The sequence below is a fragment of the Tamandua tetradactyla genome, chromosome 1, assembly GCF_023851605.1.
Source record: "Tamandua tetradactyla isolate mTamTet1 chromosome 1, mTamTet1.pri, whole genome shotgun sequence".
In the NCBI taxonomy this organism is placed as follows: Eukaryota; Metazoa; Chordata; class Mammalia; order Pilosa; family Myrmecophagidae; genus Tamandua; species Tamandua tetradactyla.
The window spans coordinates 89,090,258-89,102,516 of record NC_135327.1 but is presented as its reverse complement, the minus strand read 5'-3'; the positions used below and the strand labels follow the sequence as shown (position 1 = coordinate 89,102,516).

At 37.5% G+C, this 12,259-nt stretch overlaps 1 protein-coding gene across 7 annotated transcripts in view; it reads left to right on the top strand.

Moving 5' to 3' along the window:
* The window catches only part of BBS9 (Bardet-Biedl syndrome 9), a 699,527-nt gene that overhangs the window by 442,378 nt on the left and 244,890 nt on the right, over positions 1-12,259 (top strand). The window contains exon 20 of one of the 7 annotated variants that reach the window (XM_077120113.1): positions 6,689-9,569. The exons of 5 other annotated variants lie outside the window; for them this stretch is intronic. In XM_077120113.1, coding sequence (XP_076976228.1) covers positions 6,689-6,739 — 51 coding nt within the window. In that variant the 3' untranslated portion in view covers positions 6,740-9,569. Of the gene's footprint in view, positions 1-6,587; positions 9,570-12,259 lie in introns of those variants that run through there. One more of the 7 variants, XM_077120124.1, reaches the window with a different exon arrangement.

Here is a 12,259-nt window from a genome sequence, read left to right as displayed (position 1 = left end):
ACAACCGTGGGAATGAAAGAGTCCAAAATTTGTAGGGCAGGCTGTGAAACTGGCGACTCCTATGAAGGGTCTGGATGAACTCTACAGGAGAGGGTTGCTGGCTGAAGCAGGAAGAGAGACTCTCTTCTGAATCCTCTTTAAAAAAGCCTTCCAGTGATTAGATTAAGCATCACTCATTGCAGAAGACACTCCCCTTAGCAGATTACAAATGCAATCAGCTGTGAATGCAGCTGACATGATCATGATTTAAGTCCATGAAATGTACTCATACTAACAAACAGGAAAGCTCTTGCCCGACCAGACAATTGGGCACCAGCTCCTGGCCAAGTTGACACATGAACCTGACCATGACATAGGGATACATATATAGTAAAAGTAGGAAACACTATATTCAGGATAGTTGTTATCCTCAGGGAAAAGGAGAGGGTAATGTGATTGAAATGTTTAATTTCTTAAACTCTGAGGCAAATATGGGATAATATTTAGACATGTCAATACAGGTGTTTGTTATATTATTTTCTATATTATGTTTAAGCTGTTTCATGTTAAAAAAAAAATGGGAGATAAAGCACAGAGGAAAATTAGTTCTCTGTTGGGAATATCAGGAGGCTTCCCTAGTGACCTTTAAGCTGGTTTTGGGAAAAGTGGTACAGTGTGTGGAAAGGTATGGGATTATAAAATAGAATTGTGCATTCAGGGACTTAAAGTGAAGTTGGCGTTTATGCAGTCCCAAGACTGGGGTAGGGTGATAAAACAGAGAGGCTATTAGAAATGAGCCTGGAGAATGAGGCAGGGACCAAATCTTATAAAAGGATGTTCATTTCCCAAAGCTGATGAACTTTCTCACATGCTAGTCTTCCTTTCAGTTAGGACAGCCAGTTGATTGCTTTACAATGACTAAACCTACTGAAGAAGACTCTTTGAACCTTAGTTTATAATATTTGGCAGGTACTGAAATGGTTTTGAGCACTCTTCCAGCACTTTACTAGGTAGGACACCAAGAAGGACAACAGCGTTCAGGCTTTGAGCTGATTTACAAAGTTAAAAGACTTGTGCCATTGAACAAGTTTTAGGGATCAAACAGCCCTAAAGCCTAGAACCAGATTTTCTTCCCTGGGCTGGCTAAGAAGGACTGTTTCATCTTCTTTTACATGGCCCTGTCATTCATATATTTGTTCTTCCTTTTTTAAATCCATTTGTTTCTTGCAAGAACTTTGTTTCGGGATGCTCTGGAGTATGTTGTTTTGGTTTTTGACCCACTTCCTGAGTGAGCTCTTACTACTTTTTGTTTATATCAAATGGACTCATTTGAGTTTCACAGAATGCTCCATTACTATATTATTTTGGAGGAAAATATTATCTTTTCTGTGCCATCCATGATTTCACAGATTTCTACATTTTTCCTTCTTAGCTTTCACTATGTGAGACTGAGGCATTCCTTTCTCCATTAGGCTGTGCTTTCCCTCTTTCCCTCTTTCTCTCTTTTCCACTTTCCCTCTTTCTTTCTTTCTTATCACTTATTGAAGGATCACTTTCCTCTCTAGTCTTTTCCAGTGCCCAGAGCAGGACACAGGGAACTGGCTGCAAGGTGTTCAAGGCAGGTGAGGTAAACCTTAGTGTTCAGGTTTACTTGAGGTTTTTGTCTAGAACTGCACATGGAATACCAGATGAAATTTGATATGAAATAAAATAATGTTTTTGTGGTTTAATGTGAATAAGTTTAATTAGAACTAGTTATTTTGTAGCGAAGTGATATTGGAAAAGTCTTTAGCCTCTTTAAGGTAATTTCATCTTTTGAAGAGTAGAAATAATAAAACCAATCTCATATACTTTGCATAGTTTAATTTATTTGAAAGTATGTTGCAAATTGTAAAGCATACAAATTTTTGATTATATTAGTGTCATCAGTATTCTTCTAAATACCTAACTGTCTTTTGGCTTGGCTGCATCAGTACACAGTGCCAATGTGCTCATAGCTCAATGTACAATAACTTTCAACCCTATTTTTTTGTGTGGCCTTCGTTTTATATATATAAAAAAGTAGATTATCCATAAGTGATTTGCCTGTGGGAACGTCTCTTTTAATACATAAAAATTCCTACATATTGCATGGTGCTTCTGGGGCTGCTACTGTGTAGTATACACTGGGTCATGGGCCACAATCCCCAGTTTTGGGGGTCTGTTTGCCATCCATACAGGCTGTGCTTAAGGGTTTGAGGTCAATAAGGGAAGCTGCCAGAATTTCTGCATTTCCTTCCTAAAGATGTCATTTATAAAGAACCTAAAAGTGCACTGGAGTCCAAAATATTATGTTAATTGATGTTAAAGTGACATAGGAAATTCTTGAATATGGAAAAAATCCCAGGCTCTTCAATATATATTGGATAAGATAGATCAAGTTCAACAGATAAACCCAAAAGACTTAGAAGTGCAGTGAAGTAAAGCCATCTAAATCTGACAGTTTAGTGATTTCTTGTCTAGCTGGAGTGAGAAGCAGGAAGGCTTTAGGCGCAGCAATATGTTTGGGCTTTAACAGTGCTCAACACTAAGTTGGAGGTTGGATAAAAGGGGTACCATATGAATTTTCAGAGTCTAAACAAGGAAACTGAACTTTGGAACTTGTCAGCTCTGTTTTTATGCCTGTGCATCCTGGATAGTAGAATGAGAACAAAAAAAAAGTAAAGAAAAATTTAATGCTGTCTAATGCTTGTGCCACCAGTTACTTGGTAGTGATTTTCAGCAAGTCGATTACTTTTTGAATCTTTTCCTCATCTTTAAATTGAGAATACCATTTGCCCCTACCTAAGTCCAAAGGTTGAGGATTGACTGAGATCCTGTATATGACTTGCTATGGAAATAAAAGGGTGAAGATTTTAGGAATCAATTTTTATGCACTGTAGTTTACAATAGGTCAGTAGTATTCTGAAAGACCAGGTTACCTTTGTTACCTAATGAGAAATGTGATCTTTTGTGCTAATGCACCTTTTGTTTATCAAAGAGATTATAGACTAGACCAGTAGATCAACAAGCTGGCTTGACCATAAAGGATCAGAATCTGAGATCCAGAGAATTAGATGAAATTTGAATAATGAAATATATTAGCAGCATCCAAGGACCTATGGCATGGTATATATTCATGTGACAGTGTTATAATTTATAATCTATAAAATGGATATGATCTACAGGAACAGAAATCAGAAGAATGGATGGATTAATCAAATGTTGCTTTAGGTGGAGGTGGAGGTGGAAGATAACTAGAAAAGGAAATGAGGGAACTTTCTAGGGTAATGGGAATATTCTCTTTGTTGAGTGGTTAGTTGGTTACATAGGTATATACATTTGTCAAAACTCATTGACCTGAACACTTAAAATCTGTTTTTCTGTATATAATCTTCTTCAACAAAAATAATAAAAGCAAAAAAATGTTTAAATGGAAATTTTACTAGGTATTAAAGTGTTAAGTGTATACAGATTATCAGTGCAGGTAGAACGTCTAATTGTGTGGAGAACAGAGTGAAAAAGTGATCAGTGTAGACTTGGGTGAACTTAATCTAGAAATTCTCCATATTTGATGAGTTCTTAGGCTGGATTTTGAGGAAAATATTAGCTACAGATTAATAGGGAAACATCTTTCAAATCCTGGAAATTGTATGCACAAGGACACCAAGGGAACAGAGTGCAAACTGAGGCAGGGCACCAGGTTGTCAGAGAGTTTATGATGGAGAAACAGTGTTTAAAATGTTTATTCATATAATAATAATTCCAATAGTAGTTCTTTGAAAGTTGATTATTAGTCATTTGTTCTAGTTTGCTAGCTGCCAGAATGCAACACACCAGAGATGGATTAGCGTTTAATAAAAGGGGATTTATTTCATTAGTTCTTCAGAGGAAAGGCAGCTAACTTTCAACTGAGGTTGTTTCTTATGTGGGAAGGCACAGGACGATCTCTGCTGGCCCTCTCTCCAGGCCTCTGGGTTCCAACAACTTTCCCTGGGGTGATTCCTTTCTGCAACTCCAAAGGTCTGGGCTGAGCTGCTGAGTGCAGAGATGAGGTATTCTGAGCTGCTTGGGCTGTGCTACATTGAGCGCTCTCATTTAAGCACCAGCCAATTAAATCAAACACCATTCATTACAGCAGGCATGCTTCTTAGCTGACTGCAGATATAATGAGCAACAGATGAAGTTCACCTATCTTTGGCTCATGGCCACAGCAACAGAACTAGGTACTTTCACCTGGCCAAACTGACAACTGACTCTAACTACCACACCATTTTTTTTTTTTTTTTTTTTTTGGGGTGCATGGTCTAGGAATCGAACCCAGGTCTCCCGCATGAAAGGCAGGCGTTCTAACCACTAAACTACCCATGCACCCTCACATCATTTAATAACATTAAATGTTAATAAACATTAAATATATGTAAACTATGTCTTTATTTAGGATGTTCTTTTTGAGATCTTGAGTATTCTGGTTAGTAAAGCCTGAAGCTGGAAAACACACTTATACATTTATTATATTTCTAATATCTCTATTGTAGCAGGAGGTTAGTATTCACATAGTTATTATCTTATTTAATTGGAATTAATGTAAGCTTTGATGTGTTTTCTTTTATCTGATTACCTTTTTGATTTGTTTATTTCTTAAGACTCATTTATGAGAACTGGGATTCATCTTTTGTGGAGCTCAGAAAGTTTAGGTGTTAAAGACATTCCTTTTATATGTCATCTCAACTCAACTCATAGTGGTTGCTCATCAATTATAGGAATGTTTTCAACATCTCTGGTATATATTTCTAGGAAATTTCCACATTCTGTCAATTTGACAGTTGAATCCATGAATTCGTGGTCTACAAGCCCTCGATACTAATTATTCTATTATGTTTGTCAAAGAACAGGAAAGAGATTAAGATAAGAACAGTTTACATAATTTAGCCTGAAATATGTAGCATAGAAAAAGAGCGCCATGGTTTGTGGTGTCTAAGTATATACAGAATACAAGTATGAACTCAAGAAAATATCAGTAGCAGGTATTTGGAGTACTTCGGAAACATTTCACAAGATTATTAAATTTGTAGAGGAAGTAGAGGGAGTGGAAATTAATAATTTTAGAAAGTTTTTTTTTTAAATAGCAAGCTAAAGTACTACAATTGCTTCAAATGAAAGTTAATTTTGACCTGGCACATTATTGCTTTCTTATGGATGGGAAGAAAAACAAATCAGCAGTGATGATGGGATGCTCTATTGCAAATACACCAAGTTTGTATATAATTGTTCCTCAATAAAGGTATGCATTAAGGATGACATGACCACTTACATTTGTCTTATTAGCTTTGATGTTTATAATTAGTACATTTATATACTTAACCCCAAGTCTGGTTAGAGTTATAAACTGCTATCACCTGGATTGGTCCTTGTCCAGTTTTCACACTGTGTAAATATAGCAGACATAAAAAAGTATTCCTGAGACATAACTTTGAAAACTAAAGAAGTTTTTGGAAATATAAAGCATATTTGGCATCTTATATGTCGTAAATGAAAAGTTAATGGAACTGGTTTTTATGACTGGCTCATGGAATCAGTCTCATTATCCTACCATTAGGTAAATGGATAGATCATCTACTCGTTTTTGTGACAACTTATGACTAATTTGCAATAGAACTGGCAGTATTATTAAGAATGTATAAATTAGGGATTGATTTTGGTAAAGATGAACTTTGTCTTAAACCAAATGCCTTAATAACCAAACCCTTCAGTCTCTAACTAATCACCAGAATTACGTGATTTGATTTGATAAAAAGATGGAGATGGGAAAGGAGACTATTTTCATTATGTCAGCTGATTCATAAAGAGGAATATTGAAAATATTGTCCTGCATATTCTGAGGCTCAATTAGTAGAGTAATAATGTCACTATAATTCTCCTAAATACAGATACCCTGTCTTCCATGCCCCTCTCACTCCCACCTGGGGATCCTGACATTTTTACCTATAGACTCCATGTTTTAAAAATGGTTTGTCTCCAAAGGATATTATATCAATTTTTGTGTATTTTATTAATACCACATAGAAGTAGATGTAACAGTATGTGATCAGGATGAAATTAATCTGATTGCTACAAAGAAACTTGACATTGTATTGTGCTTTGGAAACCATATTTTACACAAACATGCGCTTCCCCCCTTTTTTTTTTTTTAAATGTTGAAAATGACTTTATTCTCTGGTTTGACCTGTAAGGAGTCCATGTGGAAAGCACTTTCTTATGGTCCTGTTAGCAAGCATTGACCCATAATCAGGCCAAAACGAGACACATGTGGCACTGGGCCCTTTCTGTATCAACAGTGGTTAATAACTTTTTTTTTTAAAGTGATTTTACTTGAGACAAGTTTAAGGCAATAAAGTAGATGCCTAAGAATAGAAGTCATCAGCAGAGGTTTATGAGTCGCCCAAAGAGTTCAAACTGTAATTTAAAAAAAATTAGAAAAGGTGCTTGAATTGATGGGCTGTTTGAATTGGTCCTCTGACCTCTGAAATGACCCTTCCCATTACCTTTTCAGGTTTGCAAATAATTACTCTCCTCTCCTTTCTCCTAAGGCAACTCTGGCCAGAATTTCAGCTTTTCCTTTTTAAGGTTGATACCAGTGATACAACGTGTTGGGGACAGAACATGACCCTACACATCACTGTTTCCCTAGGACCACCTGATGGAGATGACCACCACTGTGCTGCCTTTAGATGGGGACTGAAGGAGGTGCCTCCCCACATCCAAACCAGTCTGCCTGGTAGCTCCTTATAGCAGGAAGCTCATTCTGTTCTGGCCTACAACTGTTTTCTCTAGCATCAATTTTTAAGAACAACAGCTCTATTATTCAGGGAAACAAAAAAAAAATGAAATAAATTATCTGAAAGTGGTCAAATATGGTGCAGTTATTTGATATGATACAGTTTTTTTTTTTTTAAAGTTTCTTCTATTTTTCCGTATGTCTAGCTACTGTCTTCTCTCTGCTACACTTCTGGAGTTGCTATAACGAATAGCTTAATCAGGTCACAAAAACTTATCATACACTGCTAAGGACTTTTAATTGGAAATGTAATAAATCCCTTAAGTTAGTGCTAGTCATTATAGAGAGCTGATTTGCAATAGTGAAATGTCCACATTATACTAAAGTGAGATATAAACACTCCTTTATAACTTGCATGTCATTACAACACACAGATGTCTTGGCTCCAAGAGCACATGTATTAAATGAGTGCTGGCTTGGATTTATGCCAGGGTCAAGGCTTAGTGATCTTAAATTAGAGCCCAGAACACCCATGATGGGAGATCAAGCTAACTGCCTTTACTGTAGCTCTGTTCTGTGCCTTGGAGTCTGTCGCTGTGCCTGGTGGAGAATAGCTGACAGTCCAGTCCCTTTTGCTGCAACATGTTTCAAATCATCAGAGGCAATATTTATCACAATTAATGAGAAGGCTATATGAATACCTGAACACTTTGAGATAAAAACTGAAAATCTTGCAGAAAGCTCTTCGTTTAGGGCAAGTAGTGGCTGGTTTAGTTTCTTCAAGAACTGCTACAATTCCCCACATATTTTTCTGCCTGTGGAAGCTGTGAGTGCAGAGGAAGGAGCTTCAGTGACACCTACACCTGTGTTTAAAAAATGTATTTGTTCCTGTGTATGTTTTTGTGCATGGGGTAGCGTGGGGTGGGGGGAGGAGAGAAGAGGGAGGAAGAGGAAGATTGCTATACTTTAGGTTAGATCCTAAGGCCAGGTTTTTACTTGTGACGAATCTGACGTCTACTGGAAATGAATGGATGCATGTAAGGACCTACAGCTTGTAGGTAGAGACATAAGCTCAGATTTTAGAGCTGTGAAGCATTGACCGACAGACCCCTGGGTGTAAATGCCAGTGGGGCTCTAACTGTGCTAATATTACTATTAGAATTATTATTTGAGTTAATGCTCTGAGTACAGAAAGTCTAAGTTTTGAGTTGTGTGTCCATTATCCTTTTTCTCCTCATAAATCCTATTACTTTGAGTGTGTAATTTTGCAGAATGCGAAGCTTTTCAGTAACACATATCACATTTATAGCAGAAATGCCTGGATACAGTGGCAAGTGCCTACTTGGCAAACTACTTGTATGTTGGCATACAGAGCTAAATTTTGTAACAAAATGCTGTGACCTATTTGGAAACCTGAAGCATAAAAAGTTTACATTAGAATATACTCAGAATATTTTCTGCTTATAAAATTGCTCATCACTTTGTTGAAACTACTATAATCCATCTAAATGAAAATAATATATTTTTGAAGCAGATAATATATAGTTGTAACCTCATTCTTTCAGATACTATATTAGATCTAAATTTAAATTTATTTGATATGGATGTGAGACTTGTAGGACATGGTTGCCTGCAATTTAAAAAAAAAAAACCCTTTTTTCAAAATGATATAGTCATAAAACTTTACAAGTGAACAAAGGAAGTCCTGAAAATATAGTCTTTGTGAGAGCAAAGAGAATAACTTATATGAGCCCAAAGTCCCTGCATTCTCATGTCTAAAATTAGAGTATAATTCTGAGTCCACAATATTACCATTTGATTAATAACTTGAGATATTAAAGCTATTTTCTTTAAAGTGTCTAAAATTCCCTTACAATGTTAGGTGTTGCAACTGTCATATCAAATGTAAAACCAGGCAAACAACTGGTATTGAGTGGGTACCTGCTCTGTGGCAGCCCAGAGAAGGTAGAAAGGGGTTAAATGAGAAAGTGGCTTAATTCTTGCCTTCTTTGCTGTCTTGTGTGTATTCCTCCTGTTCCATCAAGAAAACGATAGCATGTTTTCCAGGGTGGAGGCTCCCTCTCTTGTGCTGTCGGGGTGAGCAGTGTGCGACAGTAGCAAGGAGACACGGGCTGCTTGCCCGTCCATTCTGTGGGTCTGATGCACACCCAGCCCCCAGTAGGGGTGGACCTAGCAGAGGGCTTCCAGCTGGCATTGGGACAAGTCCTGAACATGTGGGAACAACTTCAGTTTAGATTCATTTCAGCCTATGTAGGCTTACCATCCAGAGGAGATTGCTTAATAGTTTAGGAAAAAAAAAACAGCCAAACATAGGCGAGAAAGAAACAAATTTGTAAGATAAACAAAGAAGCATGTCATTATATCTGAGGCCAGGATCAAGCCTTAGAAGCATCCATCCAAAGACCATGAAAGAATTATATTTCTTAGATGTTATCATGGAGGAAAACACAGAAAAATAAAAATTGCTAAAGATGTGCAAGGAGAGTCAAACCAGAATTATTCTACTTTATTCCTACTTGGCAGTCTTCTCCCTTCACTTCTAGGCCAGATGGCCACGGATTGATATTGCAAAAAGAGGCCTGAGATCACAATTCATTACTGAAGCTACAGGGAAGCAGTCTGTGGTGGGTACCTCATAAAAAACAGCCGTCAGAAGAGACCATCCACTCTGACCCAGTGTTCTAGTGTGTGCTTCAGAGAACAAATCTCATTACACTTAGCATTTGCTATACTTAATAAATTAAATAATAATAACAAATAATAATCTGCATTTAAGTAGTCATAACTTGAGTTGAATTTGAGTGTTCTGAAATTTAAAAAAATTCACACAGAAAATTTAAGACAGATTTGAATGCTTGTTAGAAGATTAGTCATCTGTTTCCACAATGACTTTTCCATAGATATTTTAATTTTCTCTTAGTTTTAAAGAAAGTTATCATTGGGCTGTTAAATATTTATTTGATATCTGTGGAATGATTAGGTTAGTGATCTGAGATGGCTGCTATGAGTCATGTATTCCCTGGAGAATTTCTATGAATTTAAAACAATTCTAATTTTGGATAGCTTTTGCCCCCATACAATAAAGTAGTTTGGAGATTTCAAGAAAATTAAAAAATCATAACTGATTTGATTTTAATGAAGAAGGAGAGGTGGCTATATATGCCTACATGTTACCTAGCACCCTCATTCCTTACTAACAAAACTCCAATTTTATTTGGCAAAAGTTTTAGTGGTACTTAGTTAAAAATCCCAACAATTTTTCTAGCCAGTCTTTCAGCATATAGTGGACTTGTTATACAGTTCTGGAAACACAAGGTCCCCTGCCTCCTTTATGTTTCACCATCCCCATTCCTGGCTGCCAGGTTGCTGGCCTCAGTTTGCTCTGACAACCACAGCATGTCCGCTTTACAGGAAGCCAAGGGCCTGCACTGGTGGGCGTGTGTGCCAGTGCCAGACTGCTCCTTGGCTCCCAGCCACCCTGCTCACAGCTCTGCTTCAGACATTTCCCCAGCCCTCACGCCTTTTTGTTTGTTTGTTTTCCTAACTTTTCTGGGGTCTTACACACACTACCTTAAGCCAGGGTTGTTTTTTCAGGTCATGTATTGTATTGATTGAGGTATAGTCAGTTTTCCAGTTCAAGAACTCTGGTGTACCATCTCTCATTTGCTTCATGAAGGTAGCATGGTGTAGGCTCTGGAACAAGGGCCCTAGAGTTGGACAGACTGAGGAAGTGACTTGGAAGTGACTCAGTCTCCCTGTCCCTCAGTTTTCTAAAATGTTAAAGGACAATGGTGATCTATCTCATGTTATTCCTGTGAGGATTGGGTGAGATAATACTTTTAAAGCAGTTGGTCCAATGCCTGGCATGCAGCAAGCATTCAGTAAATGTTTAATGGTTTTATTAGAGAATGATGATGATTATGCTAAACCAACAGAAACATTGAATAGGGGTTATTTTCTCTCTTCTAAAGAATAGGACTCCTAGACAGTTTCATCATATCATGTCAGAACTGGAGCAAGCTCTGCTGGTCTGGAAGTTCTTTGCAACCGGGACCATGTCAGTCTCATTCCCTGCTGTATCCTTGAGACACAGGGACTGGCACGTTGTGATAAGGAAACTAGCTAACACTTAATGACTGCTTGATTTATATGAAGATGTTCTAAGTGTATGAGGTGTTCTAACTCATTTCTTCCAAAACCAAAGAGGGTGGGTATTATTAGTAGCCCAACTTTGGAGATAAACTCAAGCTCAGAAAACTGTAGTGCCTTGCCTGAGGTTATATAGCTTTTAACTGGCCAAGAAGAATGTCAGTAGTCTAGTTCCAGAGCTGTTCAGCTTAACCATTTGGTGGTTTGGTGCTGTTGCCTCTCAATAAATATTCATGGGATATATGAGAGAAAGGAGGGAGGGAAAGGAGGAAGAAATCAGCTGTTCTGACCGATTTGAGGCTGATGGTGCTGGTTGTCTCAGGGTTTGGCAGCTGCTTAGCAAGGGGGACAGGGCTCTTCTATGAATAGATGACTTTGGGGAAAGTCATAATACATTGTTTATTCTTGGGGCTTCTGTAAAGTCAGCAGTAAACAGGGATGCATGAATTACTAGCCATAGCCAATAGATCATTAGCACAATGGTGCTGGCTACAGGCAGTTCCCAATTTATGGACAGGTTGGGTTCTCAAATTGTGCTTGTAATTTCCCTCTTTGAAATGCAGCATGTTTCACCAATAAATAGCAAAGCTAATCCGTAGAATAGCTGAAATGGTTATTGGGTCTAAAGCCTTGGAGCGGTATTGGGTTTAGGTGAACAGATGCCGCTATAACAGTCCAGAATCTGGCAGTAAGGTTTGCAGTGGCCTGCAGATTTACTATTTTGAGAAATTCCTGTAAGTTAAATTTACAAAATAAGATTTTACATCATTGGAAGGTACAAAATATATTTGTGAGTGTAGATATACAGATGAGTGCAAAGACATTTTTAGGACTTATTTCTCCATATATAACCTCAAAATGAAACATAAGCAAACCCATCCAACTGCGTTTCTTATGCCTGTCTTCTTTTTACTAGAGGAATTAAGAAACAAATTGCATCACGTTTGGCCAATAACAGAAGTACCTCTTTCTTAATAATTTTGGAATTGAGTTTTATTTCTGAGTTTCTTCTTAAATAATACAACTTTATTTTCCTGAAATCTAGCTCTTCTTTTCCCTAATCAAGAACCACAGTCCTCTGAACAAACTAATGTTCACAAAGTCCTTGCACTGTATTTGTGGGAAAGTTGTACATCATGACTTCTTGCTTTGCCCTTATCAGCTGTCTAACCTTGGAGAAGTTACCTAGTCTGCTGGTGGCTCAATGTTCTAATTTCTCTAGTGGTGTTGATAATATCTCCCTTCCAAGGCTGTTGTGAGTATTAAATGAGATAATGGACATAAAACGCTGAGCATAATTCATGGAACATACAT